The following is an 18,056-nucleotide window of genomic DNA, read 5'->3' as shown; positions in this document are numbered from 1 at the left end:
ACTATAAATTAATATAATATCTTGGTCCCAACATTATTAATTTATAGAGGTTTTACTGTATATATAACATCTCTACATGTGTACATTACCATTAACATTCCTGTTTTTTTTTTCACCTAACTTTCATTTTTATTGTATAAAATCATCAAAGATGATGACTAAAGCCACAGTTCTTTCTATCTTTACGATCGTCCTTGTTTTAGGTTTGATTTACACATCTATTATTCTATAGACATTTTAAATTATTTGTAGTTATTGTTTGTCTCAACATTTTTTATTCTATAAGAATTGTTTTAAAGATTATGTTTTAAATATTTATCAGGAATGATGACAGGAGAGACGCAAGGACAAGAAATGTGTCGTGATATTCCAATGAGAGGTCAAAAGTGTGTCGCTCACACCTGTGCCACTTTCTGTAAGAAAAAATGGAATGGAAGTGGCTCCTGCTTCCCAAATGGACAAATTAAGAGTTGTCTCTGCACGTTTCCATGCAAATCTTAATTTATTTATTTTTCATTTTTATCAATTGTTATCTATAAATAATAATAGTAATAATAAAATATTATAATGACATGAAAAAAGAATAAAAATGTTATGGTATTCAATCTTAAATGAATTCTAGTTTCACTTTTTTTATATGACATGAGCTATTATAATAAGCTACTACTTGAGCTTATATGCCATGTAGAAATGGATCATGGATAGAGCAATAATTAAATTCAATTGGAAATGAAAAAAAAAAAATACAAAACGAAACAATAATTTTACCGTGAAACAAAAAATCTTCAAACATACATCTTTCAAACATCTTTCAAAGTGGAATGAGTATTTAATTATTATATTAAATCTTATGATAATTAGCAACAAATGGCACCTTAAATCAGAAGTTTTTCTAAAAAAAAATGATATGTGAATTCAATTATATTTTGTTCTATTTGAAGAGATTGCTTCTTCTTTTCTTTTTCTTTTTCTCATTATTCTTATTGTTTTTTTACATCATTAGAAGAGATTGCTTTCCAAATCAAATGCTTCCATATCAATATCCCTTTGGCTTGTAAAAACATAAGCTTATTACGGATATAACTATCATTTTATTTGAATTTTTTTTTCTCTTCTTTCTTGCTAAGTAACACCTGATTGCTTTCCAAATCAAATGATTCCGATTCCATTTTTTTTTTGCTAGTCAAACATAGATTGTACATTAGATACGTATACATACAATTCATGTATATATAATTATATATACACATGTATACATTTTTTTTTGCTAGTCAAACATAGATTGTACATTAGATACGTATACATACAATTCATGTATATATATACACATGTATATATAGACATGATATTTACATGTACAATACACATTCTGATATATCCTGTTAAATCATTTTATGATGACTAAATTCACCATTGTTGCTATCTTCATTGTCTTCTTCCTAGGTTTGTTTAACATGTTTAACATTCTCTAGTATTATTATAAAATCAATAAGAGATTAATCAAATGATTTTCTCACGTTTGTACGCATTTTAAATTTATATTGAGACTTCATGTTTTTTTTTTTTATATAATAAATATGTAGGGATGGTGGCAAAAGAGACGCAAGGGCAACATATATGTCATCAGGTTCTACTAAATGACCATTGTGATGGACCAACATGCACAGATCTGTGTGACAAGAAGCTGCAAGGAACTGGCCAGTGTTACATGACTATTGACAAACGATTTATATGCCTCTGTAATTATTATTGCTGATCTTGATACCTTTTTGTTCTTCTTGTCTACCCATCAGGCATCAACCTTTCATCAATCCGTAATAACAATAATAATAATAAATATTAAAAATTGCTTGTTGCATAACCACAGTACTACAAGTCCTACAAGTAATGTGTAATCTTATTTGGGTTGGTTGTTTCATAAAACGCACCGTTTTGTCAAGAGAGAGTGAATATTATTTAATAATTTATAAAACGCATCGTTTCAAGAGAGAGTGGTTGTTGCATTGCATCACGACGTTTCGTCGTCGTTAAAGAGTTAAACTTTAATTTTGGTCCCGTCGTCGTCGTCGTCGTCGTGATGCACAAATTGAATATCAGAAGCTTCCGTCTACATTTGAAACCGTTTAGTAATTACATTCACAGCAATGCTGATCGAACGAAACTTCACTCGAATCTGGTTTTGGGAGATTTGTCTAAATCCGGTCGGGTCAACGAAGCCCGCCAAGTGTTCGATAAAATGCCTGAGAGGGATGAGTTTACTTGGAACACTATGATCGTTGCTTACTCCAAGTCAGGGAGACTTTCTGATGCAGACCAGATTTTTCGTAGCAACCCAGTCAAGAATACAATCTCATGGAATGCTCTGATTTCTGGGTATTGCAAGCATGGACTTGAAGATGAAGCTTTTGGTTTGTTTTGGGAAATGCAGTTTGATGGGATGATAAAACCTAACGAGTACACTTTGGGGAGTGTTCTTAGGTTGTGTACTTCTCTTGCTTTGCTTCTGAGAGGTGAAGAGATTCATGGGCATATAATAAAAACTGGGTTTGATTTGGATGTTAATGTGGTGAATGGTCTTCTCGCTATGTATGCACAATGCAAACGCATCTCTGAAGCTGAATACCTCTTTGGGACTATGTCAGGTGAGAAAAATAATGTTACGTGGACTTCAATGCTCACTGGTTACTCTCAAAATGGATTTGCTTTCAAGGCAATCGAGTGTTTTAGGGATTTGACAAGAGAAGGAAACCAATCGAATCAGTTTACATTTCCTAGTGTTTTGACTGCTTGTGCTTCGGTTTCTGCTCGCAGGGTAGGGGTCCAGGTACATGGCTGCATAGTAAAGAGTGGTTTCAAGACCAATATCTATGTTCAGAGCGCATTGATTGATATGTATGCTAAGTGCAGAGACTTGGAAACGGCAAGAGCTTTGTTAGAAGGTATGGAAGCTGATGATGTGGTTTCTTGGAACTCGATGATTGTAGGGTGTGTTAGGCAAGGTCTTATAGAAGAAGCTCTGTCCTTTTTCGGAAGAATGCATGAGCGAGATATGAAAATAGATGATTTCACGATCCCATCCATCTTAAATTGTTTTGCTTTGTCTAGGACAGATATAAAGATAGCTTCTTCTGCTCATTGTCTGATTGTGAAAACAGGGTATGGGACTTACAAACTTGTGAATAACGCTCTTGTGGATATGTATGCTAAAAGAGGAATTATGGATTCAGCGTTGAAAGTTTTTGAAGGGATGATTGAGAAGGATGTGATATCTTGGACGGCTCTAGTCACAGGCAATACACATAACGGATCTTATGAAGAGGCATTGAAGTTGTTCTGTAACATGAGAGTTGAAGGCATTTCTCCTGATCAGATTGTTACAGCGAGTGTATTAAGTGCCTCGGCAGAGTTAACGCTTCTGGAGTTTGGGCAACAGGTACATGGGAATTATATTAAATCTGGTTTGCCATCATCTTTGTCAGTAAACAACTCTCTTGTAACAATGTACACAAAGTGCGGAAGCTTAGAAGATGCGAATGTTATATTCAACTCTGTGGAAGCCAGAGATTTGATAACTTGGACTGCTCTAATTGTGGGTTACGCGAAAAACGGCAAAGCTAAGGACTCCCTAGAATTATACTATCTAATGATAGGCAGTGGCATAACACCAGATTACATTACCTTTATCGGGTTACTATTTGCTTGTAGTCATGCGGGTCTCATAGAAGAAGCTCAAAGCTACTTTGATTCAATGAGAACAGTTTATGGAATCAGACCAGGACCTGAACACTATGCCTGTATGATTGATCTCTTTGGTAGATCTGGTGATTTCTTTAAAGTAGAGGAATTGCTGAATCAAATGGAGGTTGAACCAGATGCAACTGTATGGAAAGCGATTTTGGCTGCGAGTAGGAAGCATGGGAATATTGAGAATGGGGAAAGAGCAGCGAAAACTCTCATGGAATTGGAACCAAACAATGCTGTTCCTTATGTTTTGTTATCAAACATGTATGCTGCAGCGGGAAGACAAGACGAAGCTGCAAATGTTCGTAGATTGATGAAGTCTCGTAATATAAGCAAAGAGCCTGGTTGCAGTTGGGTTGAAGAGAAAGGTAAAGTTCATAGCTTTATGTCTGAAGATAGAAGACATCCGAGAATGGTTGAGATATATGCCAAGGTTGATGAAATGATGCTTTTGATTAAAGAGGCTGGTTATATAGCGGATATGAGTTTTGCCCTCCATGACTTGGATAAGGAAGGCAAAGAGCTTGGTTTGGCTTACCATAGTGAGAAATTAGCTGTAGCGTTTGGTCTACTTGTTGTACCATCTGGAGCTCCAATCCGGATCATCAAGAACCTTCGTGTCTGTGGGGATTGCCACAATGCAATGAAGTACATATCGAGAGTATATCTTCGGCATATCATCTTAAGAGATTCTAACTGCTTTCATCACTTTAGAGATGGAAACTGTTCTTGCGGAGACTATTGGTAAACATTTTGCATTAGAAGAAAAAACTCGGAAAATTCTGCATTTCTGTCTGCAACAATGGAAGCTACAAAGTTACAACCTTACAATTATACACTTTCAAACTGCTAGGCCATGTGATTGCAGAGGTCAGTGAGAGGGTTCATAACCAGAACAATGCTATACGTGTGAACAAGAAATCTCTGGAAATCAAAAATATTTATATATATCAACATCTGTGCAGAGAAGCAGCATTTAACCAAAATGGTCATTTCCTTGCATGCTCAGGTATTAAGCGATGACGTAGTTCAACAGATGCACCAGCAAGTTCTGCAAGAAGAGAAAGGTAAGCATTTTCCGGGTCATAGGCAAGTTATAAAGGAAAGCAGAGTGTTGTTGCCAAAACCTTGAGCTGTGAAATCAAACAATGGAGGAAGTGCTCTTCCATTAGGCAAGGATGCTCTCGGGTCTCTTAGATCATCGAAGAACGGATGTGCACAAGCTTCAAGCTGAAACCAGAGTTAAATTAGAAGAGTTGAAGAAGCCATTTTAGTGATCTCAGAAATCAACTGGGTTTCTCTCTTACCGCTGTGCATCTCAGGTTTGGTGAATACTGAAGCAATCTAGAGGCAAGATCCATTGCTTCTGGAGATACTTGTCTCCGGAAAATCTAGGGAAAAACCGTAAAAAGCTTTAGATTCTGTTGTAAGCAAAACATAGTCATTCTTTAGAATCTCTTAGTGAATTTATATACATACCTTGTGCCATGGCTGAGCTTTTATCTGAGGGAACTTAAAATCATTGTAACGAGGATTCATGTTCTTTATCTCTTCTCTTGCTGGTGTCCCCAAAATCTGGTTATACAGAAGAAAATTGCAAGAACACAGCTCTGAGAATCTGAGACCCCCTAAATAAAACAGGTGAAGAGAAAGAAAAAAACCCAATCTGTTGTTACCTTAATGATCTCCACCAATTGATCAACACTGGTCTCTCCAGGGAATAGAGGCTGTAGACATTAAAAGCAAGAGATAGGTTCAAGGAAAATGTCTGAAATCAAAAGTTTAAACTCAGAAGAACTAACGATTTTTCTTACATGTCCAAGAAAAAGTTCAGCCATGACACAACCTACAGACCACATATCGATCGCGCTTGTGTACTCTGTTGCTCCAAATATGAGTTCAGGAGCTCTGTAATACCTTGAGCATATGTAAGATATATTTGGTTCTCCTGGAATCTGTAACCAAGAAGACATCACTACTCACGTTTTCTATAACAGACAGTGAAATCTACTATTTACAGCTATGAAACCTACCAGCATTTTAGCGCTCCCAAAATCGCAGATCTTAACCTCATGCGTAACATTATTGACCTGCCAAATGCATCGATATAATTTCCCAATTACAAAGTCAGAGAAGTACTACTACTATACTACCCTCACAAGAACTACCCTTACCAATAGATTCTGCGGCTTAATGTCACGGTGACACACTCCAACTACTCCATGCAGATAATTCATAGCACGACAAATCTGGTTTCAACAAACAAACGTTTCTCTCATAATCCTAAAAAACTAGAGAGTAGATTTCACAAAAAGAGTTTCGATCCCTTTTACCTGATAGGTATAGAGCTGAATATAAATCAAAGGCATATGTTGATTCATCTTGGTGTAAGATCTCGAAGCACGGTATATAGTCTCGGGTACATACTCAAGAACAAGGTTAAGATAAAGCTCGTCTTTCTCAGTGGTAGAAAAGAAAGAATGCTTGAGCTCAACGACATTAGGATGTTCGAGCATTCGCATGATCTGAAGTTCTCTGTTTTTGTATCTCTTGTCCTGTAACACTTTCTTGATTGCTACTTTTTCTTCTGTCTCTAAGCACTTAGCCTATATACATCAAAAACACGTAATGGAACATATCAATCAAATCACATTTTGAAATATCTTGAGATGAGTGAGTCTTTTGTTTACCTGAAAGACAACACCAAAAGAGCCAGTCCCAATTACATGTTCAGCTCTGTAGGAGATTGTCTGGATAAAGAAGAAACAAGAAAAAAATCAGAATTTATATATATAGAAAGAAGAGAAGCAAAATATGAAAAAGTAACCTTGTCTCTTTGATCATTCAAACCCTTCTTCTTGGTGGTGATAATTCGTCCAGATTCAGTCCCATTCCCCTTGATGATCACACCGTCCGTATCCTATGACCAAAGATCATTCAGAAACAAAGCAAATAGTGAAAAAAAAAATTTAGAAAAAGAAATCAAGTTTGAATGAAACCTTGTCATCTCCAATTCCCATGTCCTTTTGATGGTCAATGGTAGAAGAAGAAGAAGAAGAAGAGAGAGAGAGTCTTTCTCGTAAGTCGTAGTAGTTACCGTAGACTCAGCTGTTTCTTCACGGTTCTGGTTAGGCTTCGATCTCGGCGTCTCAGTTTCTCCTCCTACCTACGCAGGTTATACCACAAAAAAAGAAAGGTTTAAAACAAACACCAAATCAAGAAAAAGTAATCACAAACAAAATAATTCTTACGTTATTATTATTATCAGAAGAGATGTAATTGCGTCCAGAGGCAATACTCGTCAATCTACGTACCACATTCATCGTTTTCAAAAGAAACAAAAAAAAAAACAGCAGAATGTATCCAAGAAAACAAAACGAATTAACAAAAAAAATCAAGAAAAACCAAAAGATTTGAGCTTTTTTTTGTTTGTTTGTTTTGTGTTTTGAGGAGAAAGAGAGAAAGAGAGAGAATCAATTGCCACGGTTTGTCCTCTCTCCTTCTTCCCTTCTCTGTAAGAAAAACGAACCGAACAGAAAGAAGAAGAAAGATGAAAAGGTTTCTTCACGTTAAAAAAACTGACAAAACTCTGTATTATATATACAAAAAGCATATTTATAGAAACATCTATTAATATATCTGCGGCGGAGCGGATATAGCTTACACCAAAAGGCAAAAAAAAAAGAAAAAAAAAACAGATCACCTATTGGTCAAATTACACACACACACAAAATCCAAAAGACCAATCAATCATTCTCACATTTTTTTTTCCTTAATTTCTGTACACAAAGAAAGATCACAAAAGCAAAAAGAATGACGAGCGTGACCGTTTGTTTTATTCAACGGTTGTGATCGGTTTCATCATATACTTCATTTACATACGATCATTGAATCCCGCGGATTCTTCGGGAGTTTTTGACTCTTCCTTTGGACTCTTTTTACTTTTCGGCCGTTTGTAATAATAATAATACTCTATAAAAGTTTTTTAAATCCAATGGACTTAATTTCGAGCCCAAGAAAATTAGTTTGTAATGGACTATCTAATTGGCTTATTTTGGTAAAGCCCATAATATAATTAAAGTAGTTCTAATGGGCCTTTGGATATATAGGCATTGTCAAACAAATCTCTAAACCAAAAATTAGGTGTCGTTGGATGAATTTTATTCAAAAGCATCCAAGTGCTTGCAACTAAAAATTTATGCACTCACGTGTTTCATTCTTCTTCGTTTGGTTTCTTTTTCTATCTTTTTGAATGTGAAAGTACCATACACTTTTTACTTGACCATTAATTAAATAAAAATGGTCCAACCTTCCTTCTCTGTTTCATGTACTAGAAACATCTTAGGTCCAAAGACTCCAAACTTGCCTTCCTTTCACATTATGAACTACCACAAAATACGGATAGAGCATATCGTTTGTCTTCATGATTTATAACCAAAAGCCAAAATAAAATTATAAACGTTTTTGTTGATCATACTTAGTTACTACTATTAAGTAATTTAGTTAAATGGTAGAGGCAGGTGGAGCTATTACGTTAATAAAAAAAACACTTCGGTTTTTTGTTTCATATAATGCTTTCTCGACTTTATCGAGTCATTTACTCATTACAAAGAAGATAAAACAAACCACAATTAGATTTCATCAATATCCGAAATACAACATTTTGTTTTTGTATGTTGATCAAATCTCATCCGAGTCAATACCCGAACCATCACAAAAAAAAAAAAAACCGGATTCCTCACAAAATGAGGTTCGTTCTTGACTCAAATCTTCCACCGTAATCTCAAATCAGTTGCTATCACAATGAAGAGCAGCTTTAATCTTCTGAACCGTACACGATATCAGATTATTAACCGTCTCTACTGATTCCACCGTCAGCTTAGCCGTAGGCAAACTATTCACCAGTATCTGAAACGCCACCGTTAGTAACGACCCTCCTTCCTCCATGCACATCCCTCCGTTTCCGTTTCCGTTTCCTTCCTCTGTGGCGCAGCGTTGCGTACCCGCCTGAGCGTTCGGAAGGATGGCAAATCCCGAGGGGAGTAGTGCCACGTAAGCAGAATCACCACCGTTCATCACAGCTTGCATTGCGGGGATATCAACAGGCGCGTACACTACAACCGCTCCTGCTGCGTCTATGCTCGTCTCTTGTAGTATCAGCATACTACTCTGATTCGCACTTACCGCCTTCAAGAAAAATAAAAATTATAAGTCTCGAAAAGGAAGCTGGGTGGCTTTTTCAAAAGTGTCACCGTCACAAGCCAGAGAAAGCTCAAGGGTAAAACAAAAGAAATGGTGAGAAAAGAAACCAATAATTCAATAAAAATTAACCCAAAGGAAAAATAAAGATTTTTTTTTTTCAAAAACGTCAGAGCCAAAAAGGAAAGAAAAAGGTCAAAAATGTCTTATTAATATTGACTTTTTTTGCTTTCCCCTGCAATACTTCCAAATTCTAGATTTGTCACTTTCCAATCACACGCGACAAGATTCATATGACAACACCATCCTGGGGTCACACTACACAACCATGTCCTTTCACACACTGTAGTCCTTAATATAAAAACATTTAATGTCCACATTAGCCCGGTTCCATTAAATTATAACTCAAAACTTAACCGACTTAAGCCACATCATAAAATTTTTTTTACTGAAATTTTCACCAAAACTAAACCAGATTTTTTTTTAAATTAGCTTGGTTTACGCATGCATATAAAAGTGTAAAAAGATAAATTTGAAGCTTACGCTGGCACGGAGGAGGGAGACGGAATTGGAATGGTCATGTCCTTTAGCTATATGGGCCATCTCTTTCATTGGTCCACCGTTGGATAAGATGTCCCATTCGGATCTCAGCCCTTCATTTCCTAGGAAGTCAAACAACCGCCGTGGTGAAACCGGCATCCACACCGACGTCGCAGCGTTCAGTACGATCCCTGGCGGTTCTCCGGGAATGTTTACGCTCTTCCTAGTCATGATCCTAACGTCCTCGTCCACGTTACCTACGTTAAGTTTGCTCCATTTCTGTAACGACGAAGCACAGACTCCCCCGCAGAAATTCTCAGTCATCCTCTTCGCTAGCTTTAGCATGCTTTTTCTCCCATTGCAGTTTATGGCTGTGTCCATTAGTACAAGTAACAAAAGATTAACATAAAATTAATTAAACAAATGTGACTCAATTGATATCAAGATTACTGTTTGATATTTTACATAATGAACAACTATCATGTTTTTCTTGTTGACTCACTCAACAGTAGTTTTAATTATTTATATAATCTTTTTTTTCTGGTAGATAAGATAAGACGTCAACAACCAGAAAGATAAGAGCTGATTATTTACTTTCAACAAAAAAAATATTCTAGAATTAAATCAGAAACGCAGGTGTTGTAGAGAGCTTACGGGTTGGGCTAGGGGAAGGGGAAACAGTGGAGGACATGAGGATGGTTAGGCATTCGCATTGCCGTTGTAACGCAGCCATCCATCGATGTGCACCAAACGCTAGGCCACAGCTGAGTAACGGTCTGTATAAACGGTGGATGCGGTTTTCGTCATACTCCGTATGCTCTATCCATGTTACCTACAAGTTTGCATAAACCCATTTTGCGTTAGATTTTATTTATCACAATCGTTTTTTAGGTATAATGTGAGCTTTAAACAAATAATTAATGGTAATAAAAGGGAGAAACTTTATGAACGTGTAATGTTAAAAAGTTGACTCAAATAAAAATGGTAAAGAATAGTTTATGCACGATCCAAGGGCACAGTAGTCGGAGATTTTTAGATGCTTCTGATCAATAAAATAAAGTGTTTCGTTTTACCTGCATACTAATATATAAGTTAATTAAAGTTACAAACCCAATGCATCAGAGACCTTTATTATAATTTCCCGGACAAAAACAAAGAGCTTGCCCGTGGTTTCCTAGAGAAGCGTGAACACTAGGGTCAATCCTAAAGGTGAATAGTAAAACTTTAAAATTTTCTACTAATTCAGTACTACTATTTTCTACTTTTACTCCTTAAGTTTTAATAATAATAAGAATCACCCAGAAAGTATCATTTTTTACCTTAGAGTAGCCATTGGCCATGTCTTGTACAAGGCAACCGGACGGTAACCTTCTACAGCTCGAAGAAGATCCTTCTCTAATGGAATCAATTGAGACATCCACGACCGCCCAAACACCTTCTGCGTGCTGTTTACAGAACCGCAAGAACGAGACTTGTCTAACCGGCACTAGTGGAGACAGCAGTTGAAGCTCTGCTTGCATCTAATTAACCAAAACCAATAAACATTAAAGAAGGACCCATTTGGTTATTGTAAGAGTTTTATGTCTCTAAATGCATAAATTATATATACCAGGTGAAGTGCACCATTTCGTGTCCCTCCCATCCCACTAGAGATAATCTCAGTGGTTGAAGTTCTTGAGATCATACTTGGAAACATTTCCGCCCATCGTTCCTATAACAACAAATTAGTACTTTTTAAAACTTCTGTTGGATTAAGCATTTACTACAATTATTAAAGTATGTTAGTGTTACTAACCGAGTCCATCAAGGTTTCAACGAGGGCTAAGCTATTGATGATAACAGTCCCAGATTCTTTAGAAGCTTCTGAGACAAACCCATCTGGTTTAGGTCCAACACACCGACTAAAACTTGTGTCGTACTCTTCCCGGTTCAACACATCAAAACCAGTATCCGAACTCCTAACCCAGAGCGGGTCACGTGTCTGAGCCATCTTCACAAGCTCATCCATAGCCGCAAGAGCCAAATCCAAATACCTCGATCTATGATCAAAATCACTAACACTACTAACCGGTGGTTGATGATGATGGTTAACCGTAACCAAACCAGAACCGGTTCCATTAGAAATCTCAAATCTAGGAGAAGAGAGAGTGAAACCCCCACCACCACCAACACCACCATTACATCCAGCGGAGCCAACACCAACACCGAGAACAAGTGCAGAGTCCGGTATATAATGAGAACCGTTAGACCGGCCAAGGAATTTACCGGTTAAGGCACAGACTCGGTCAAGCTCGTCTTTAAGACGGGAGTTTTCGATTCGAAGATGTTGCTCTTCTATGGAGATGTCGGCGAGAACAGCAGGTCCGCCGCAGTTACCACACATAGGGTTTCTCATAGCTTCGCGTACTGACATATTCTCAGCTCGTAGCTTATCGTTCTCTTGCCTCAACAAAGCATTCTCATGCCGCTCAATCTGAGTCTGTAAACACACAAATCAAAAAGTTATATTCTAAAAAAAAAACAAAACTTAAAAATAAAAGAGAGATTTCGTAAAAGCAGCTCAAACCTTCATCTGAGTCCGACGATTCTGGAACCAGAACTTGACTTGACGAGGATCTAAGTTAAGTCGACGGCTAAGATCAAGACGTTGTTTCTCATCTGGATGTGCACACTCTTTAAAAACCCTAAACAAAAAATTCAAAAATTTGAGGAATCAAAATCAAAAACAAACTTGTAGAAGAAGAAGGGGAAGTAATAAATACGATTCAAGGTCTTGAATTTGTTTAGGAGTGTGACGATGGTAACGTTTCTTCTTTTTGAAAGGAGGTCTATCATCGGAGGTATCTAAATCGTCACCGGAGAGAGCTTCAGCGTTATCACTTTCAGATCTGCTTTCTGTTGTTACATCTTCTCCTCCTCCTCTACTAGTCTTCTTGCGACTTACATTCGACTCCATTAGTACCTCTCCGTTTGTGTGCTGCTGCCAAATTTAGAGTATAATAAAACTAGTAGCGCTCTTAAGGAGAAGGAAGAAGAATAAATCGAAGATTTAGAGAGCTTACGAGTCCGAGGGAGAGGCCATGAGAAGAGAAAGGGCGAGAGTTAGGTGTACGGCTGTGGAGAGAAGGAGTAGTAATGGCGGTGGTGGTTCCGAGCATGGTATCAACGGCGGAGAAAGAGAAGTGGTGGTTATTATTATTGTACGGAACATCGGAGAGAAGCTTTGAGGCTCCGGCACCGTCGACGCCGGAGGAAGTGTTGTCGAGAAAACCGTTGAAATTCATGAAAAAGTTTTGATGAATGAGGAAAATGAATTAGAAAAAATCAAGCCATGGAAGGTGAAAGAAAGCCCTAACTGTTAGAGAAAAGCTTTTGTCGCTTCGGTGTGCATGTCCATGAACACAAAGAAGATAGAGAGATAGGAGAGAGAGAGAGAGAGAGAGAGAGAGAGGATATAATAAATGAAAAAGGGAAAAAGACGACAGAAACGACGAAGAAGAAAAATGAGAAATAAGAGAAAGGGGTAAAAAAGGAAAAAGAGGGGGGAGATGTGGAGTCATGGAAAGCCTTTGAAAAGTTGGGTTTGACTCTTTTGACGTTACTTTTCACTCTTTTTTGCTATAAAAGTCCACTTCCTTCCAGTGGTGATTCAAGCAAGCCTGACTTTTTATTTATTTCAACTTTACTGTTTTACCCCCCCTTCTCTTCTTTGTTGTAGTAGTATATTTTAATTTTGTGTGTTATGGGATGTGTGAGTTTCGATTGATTTCTTCGTTAGTTGAGCGTGTTTTATTTGTTAATTCATATTCATATGCTTCTTTTTCTAACATGTTTCTTCACGATGGATTTTGTTGTTGCATCGTAATTCGTACTGTATATGATTTTTCAATCTTTTTTATACTGAACAGGAGTAGTTTGTTTAACATATATTATAGAGTTATTAGTGCAAGTCTGTTTCTATCAATCACAGTTTAGTAAATAGTGTATGGCTTATTATTAGTCTTTAAGAACAACTAATTCAACTTTATTTATACCAAACACACTTGCAAATGTTCATAGGTGTATATCATATAGTATAGTCTGCTTCAATCCCCATAAAAAACGTGTCACTTTTTGAACATATCAGTATTGTAAATGACGAGATTCTATTTATGATTTACAACCACATATCAATTAACTTCGTATTTTATAATACTTTTAACCAAAACAACCTCAAAATAAATGGAGTACTGGGGTGGTGAATTTAATTTAGAGTTGGTCCATCTTCCAAATTTGGCGGAAACTTAACTCTTATGGTTTGTGAGTTTTGAGTAAACATATGGGAAGTTATTGCGATGCTACCTAAGACTCATTTAAAAGGCAATATCATTCAATAGTTGATTTAATAATGGACAGTCTCATCTTTAGCATATTACCTTTACTTTCTCAAAAATGTCATCGACTCTCTTAAAGAAACACAATAGGTTCTTACATGATAAAGTAATCTGCCTAATTTCTCGTTTTGCTCCGATCTTGAAAAAAAAACACCCTTGAAAATTCTGTGAGAGACAAAAACATATAGAAAAGTATATATAAGTAACCTCATACTCATAAAATCATAATAATTAAATAAATAAAACTAGTACAGATTATATGAATATTATCACTTTCAGTGATAAAAAAAAAATGGAAGAAATTAATAATAAGAAACGTAGCTTTCTAGTGATTAATATCAAAAGTTCTTTTGACACAAGAAAATCAAAAGTTCACACTTAACCAACACATGATGCATGTTGCCGACATCAAATCTTAGTTTTTCAATTTTCGAGATTGTACTTATATAAAATAAGACCTTACCGTTTTGATTATTATTTATATGTAGATAGAGTGACATCTGTGCACAAACTATCATATAATATGCAATGTTAAGTTGACAAAATGTAATGGATATTAGTTGGGAGATGAGTAGATTTGATCCCACCCACATGCATTACAAAGACGAGCATCTCATAAATTATATTGGCCCATGGAAACCAAGTGTGTGTACTTATGTCTGTACTCGTTGACCATTTCACTTTCAATGAGATTCATGCGTTTATAGATTCACACTCAGGATTCCATTCAAAGTCCAAAGATAATTTAAAGAATCTTAAACTAAAAGTTGACAAACCATAGCAAGAACTAGAGACCAGGGAAGATTAGACATAAACCTAACCAATAACTAAACCAAATCAATTTTTCACAGGCATCTTATGATCTTGGAATAGGCCATTTACCTCTCAGATTAGCCAAGCCGATGTCATCAGTTTCAGTGTTTTCTTGAAGCTTTGGCATGATACTCATGTTGCAGGAGGTTGGCTCTTATCAGCATCCCCCTGACATCTCTATCGAATTCATCTCCCATCTGAAGTACCTTTTGGAAAGTTGCATTCCTCTGATCCGCATGTCTTGCGTAGAGGATTTTGTTGTGTGAGTCAATCCGTGCCTGTATGAGATGGAGAAAAGGTTTGCTCTATTGTAAGATTTTGAAATTACAGTGATACAATACGAAGCTCTTTCTGGAAAGAGAACGGACCTGAATCTGGTTGTCTGTGATCAAGGCTTCTAGTTCCTTCTCTAGACCAGAGACACTAGTCTTGAATGCATCAGCCATCCTGCTCAAATCAACAGACACAAATGGCAGTGTGTACTGGATCAGTGCCTTCTTCCTTATCTGATCATACAGTGTGTCAACGTGGTCATGAAGATGGATGTCCAGCAGCAAATTCGCTTTCAGACTTGCTAGATATTCCAGACAGGAAGCATAGCGGCTGCAACAAGCAAACTTACAGATTAGATTCAACGGGAATGCAATCTAAAATGTTGGTTTAGGATGTCCTATAAACTGGATGGAAACATGGTAAGCCCCCATAAACAATACAGATTAAAATCCAACGTCACAAACAGCTAATCAGTGAGCGGTTAGAATATATAGTGCATTCAAGGGTCTTAATAGTCATGGGGGACATAGTTGGTTAAATCTTATTCGTAGTAGGGACATAGTTGGTTAACTCTGATCTTAGTGGGTATTCACTCTAATAATCCCTGATTCAGGCGTCAGTCTTGTTAAAAACATGTTACCTTGAATAGAAATCGTTGATAAGTTCCCTCACTTCAGGCACTAGCTCCAAGAAATTCCGGAAGTTGATATTGTCAATGACTTTTTGCTGCCACATTAGACTACGTTATAGACCAAAAATTGGAAACAAACTGGCAGAGTAAAATAAAAGCTAAATAGGATACATGCCTTCAATTCTGAACGATCAAAGCTTGCCAGGGCACAGAGTCCACCATAGGTGGCAACATCTTGAGGAGCAATGACCTCGTTATAGGAATTTCCAAGTTCTGGATTAACATCTAAGAACTGCACGAGAGAATATTCAAGTTCAAAGATTAAATTTCAGATATAATATGAATAGGATCCATAAGCACAAGAGCAAATATGACAAACAACAGACCTTACGAGCAGCTAGCTTGTACTTCTTAAGCTCCAAATGAGCTAATCCAGATGCACATCGCAGTTTTGCAATTACAATAGGGTCAAGGGTTTCTGGATTCTGCTCTGCCTTGTTCACATAACTTGTAACATGAGTAAACTGACCCATCTCGATGCTGACAAGAATCGCATTCATACACATATGAATGATGTGCTTCGCCGTAGTGCAGTAGTCCCGTGTTCGGATATAGTTCTTGAAAGCATCTCCAAGCGAACCACACGCATAGAAGAAATCTCCAAAGTCATTGTAACCCATTCTAATGCTCTCCTTGATTAGATTTGTCTGTATACACATATCAAGAAGATGAATCACCATTCAAGTAATTTAACAGTCAAGCAAGCTATTAAACAGAAAAGAGCAATGTGGAATGAGCAAGCTGAGCAACACACAAACAAGACCACATACTTCAATCTCTAAGCAATCAACTGATAAACAGTACCATTGAAATCAGCATTACAGAGTTGTTATTAACAGATAACCATGAGCTAATTCTTATGCTTACCTAGACCAAATTTGTATGTATAGTATACTCATATGAAGAAGATGAATCAACAATTTTGCAATTACTGAATCAAGCAAGAGATTGACCAGAAAGAGCTATGCATACGCCAAAGAACACATAAACAACACCACACACTTCATTCTTTAGGCAATTAATTGAGAAAGAGAATCAACAAAATCAGCAGTAAAAGAGTCATCATTATACAGATTTGTCTGTGTACTCATACTAAGAAGATAAACCACAATTTATGCAACTACAAAACCAATCAAGCCAGTGAAACGAGCTATGCGCACAGTAAGCAACAAAAACAACACCATATACTTCATTCTCTAAGAAACTAATCCGAAATCAAGCAGTAGGCAGTCATCATTATACACGCAATAAGCAAGGAATACAGATAAAGGAATTAGGTCAAAAAATCTCGTTTGGGAAAAGAAAAACCTAATTACCCGATACGAACTGAGCTCATTCTCCAGCTTTAATTTCTTCTGTTCAGCACGACGCTCGACGGATTCACACCAAGCCGAATCCATCACATACTTGTCACCAAGCTTGCCATTAATCTTACTGACGACTTCTCTGAACAACTGCGTGTTCTCACCCTTTTTGATCTCATCGTAAGCCATCCTCAATGCTTCAAGCTGAATCGTTTGGTTTCCTCCGCAGTAGTTAGCGATGAAGAGAAGCCGCATGATCTTCGTGCGGCCTTTGTAGAGCGTCGCGTAAGCCTCGATGTCAAGCGGTTCGCCACTTATGATAGTAGGTCTACGATTAGACGTCTCATCGCCTCCGTTAGTGCACATCTTCATCATCGGTCCACTCGCTTCGTCGTCTCGCTCCATTGATTCGTCGGGTTAGGGTTTTTTTAGCTTTGGGATTTTTTTTGTTCTCTGCCAAGATTTTGTTATTGATCTTTGTTTCGTCTTTGGACTTATAAGGAGGGGCGATTTGTTTTAGTAGTAGGCAATAAGCGTCGGTCCAATTTAAGCCCATCTTCTATTTATTATTCACTCAATTTGGGTTTTATTATTAAAATTATAGTTTTTCTATCATAAAAAGATTTTTTTTTTTGTAATTAATATTGTTTAATTTTTTCCACTAATGCTGTCTAATTTATGATTAAATAAAAAATCTCATATTTTCCAATAAAATAGTTGCTTATAACCACATACTGTAAATGAAAATAATTATAATTAGAAAATAAAGTATACTATAATGTACTTTGTTGACAACAGAATCTATACAATATAGTATATGGATGTTCTTCATACATTGACTACAATAATGAATTAAGATAACAATTAATAATAATGGAAAGAAAAAAAAAGAGATATAAGAATATTGGATACCTAAAAATCAGAAAATCTAGGATGTGAAGCCAATCAAATCTATTTTTATTCTTAAATATTGACATATCAACAAAATGTGAACCATTTGTTGTTGTTAATAAGCTGGGATTTTTAGATGTTAAATTTTTCAATAGATAAGACTTAAAAAAAAGAAAAGTAATTGATCCATGTTTGAACTTGCAGAAGTTGTTATATACAGTAAATTAGAGA

The 18,056-nt window shown here is 36.6% G+C and overlaps 5 protein-coding genes and 1 pseudogene across 6 annotated transcripts; 3 read left to right on the top strand and 3 right to left on the bottom strand.

Annotated features, from left to right (window-relative positions):
• LOC109133009 (putative defensin-like protein 119) lies at positions 82-567 on the top strand. Its single transcript, XM_019245540.1, has 2 exons — positions 82-203; positions 323-567. Exons 1-2 carry the CDS (start codon positions 152-154, stop codon positions 499-501), a joined length of 231 nt encoding a protein of 76 aa, XP_019101085.1. The 5' UTR covers positions 82-151; the 3' UTR covers positions 502-567.
• On the top strand, positions 1,374-1,809 carry LOC109133043 (putative defensin-like protein 128). The gene is made up of 2 exons (XM_019245574.1): positions 1,374-1,443; positions 1,584-1,809. The coding sequence occupies exons 1-2, from the start codon at positions 1,395-1,397 to the stop codon at positions 1,754-1,756; spliced, it is 222 nt and encodes a 73-aa protein (XP_019101119.1). The 5' UTR covers positions 1,374-1,394; the 3' UTR covers positions 1,757-1,809.
• Positions 2,016-4,511, top strand: LOC104788399 (putative pentatricopeptide repeat-containing protein At5g52630). Its single transcript, XM_010514148.2, has one exon. It carries the CDS (start codon positions 2,078-2,080, stop codon positions 4,487-4,489), a length of 2,412 nt encoding a protein of 803 aa, XP_010512450.1. The 5' UTR covers positions 2,016-2,077; the 3' UTR covers positions 4,490-4,511.
• Positions 4,500-7,145, bottom strand: LOC104788400 (annotated as a pseudogene).
• On the bottom strand, positions 8,358-12,944 carry LOC104788397 (homeobox-leucine zipper protein HDG1-like). 2 transcript variants are annotated; one of them, XM_010514146.1, is made up of 9 exons: positions 12,543-12,944; positions 12,243-12,460; positions 12,047-12,164; positions 11,276-11,959; positions 11,090-11,191; positions 10,800-11,000; positions 10,135-10,312; positions 9,484-9,851; positions 8,358-8,928 (listed from the first exon to the last, which is right to left on the bottom strand). In XM_010514146.1, exons 1-9 carry the CDS (start codon positions 12,762-12,764, stop codon positions 8,530-8,532), a joined length of 2,490 nt encoding a protein of 829 aa, XP_010512448.1. In that variant the 5' UTR covers positions 12,765-12,944; the 3' UTR covers positions 8,358-8,529. The 2 variants fall into 2 exon arrangements, with proteins under 2 accessions (XP_010512448.1, XP_010512449.1); XM_010514147.1 differs by having other exon boundaries at positions 12,243-12,457.
• Positions 13,829-17,411, bottom strand: LOC109124526 (COP9 signalosome complex subunit 1-like). The gene is made up of 7 exons (XM_010514145.2): positions 16,947-17,411; positions 15,957-16,277; positions 15,746-15,862; positions 15,580-15,665; positions 15,035-15,269; positions 14,736-14,944; positions 13,829-14,018 (listed from the first exon to the last, which is right to left on the bottom strand). The coding sequence occupies exons 1-6, from the start codon at positions 17,337-17,339 to the stop codon at positions 14,768-14,770; spliced, it is 1,329 nt and encodes a 442-aa protein (XP_010512447.1). The 5' UTR covers positions 17,340-17,411; the 3' UTR covers positions 13,829-14,018; positions 14,736-14,767.

Source organism: Camelina sativa, chromosome 5 (assembly GCF_000633955.1).
Source record: "Camelina sativa cultivar DH55 chromosome 5, Cs, whole genome shotgun sequence".
NCBI lineage: Eukaryota > Viridiplantae > Streptophyta > Magnoliopsida > Brassicales > Brassicaceae > Camelina > Camelina sativa.
This window is presented reverse-complemented; position numbering and strand designations above follow the sequence as displayed.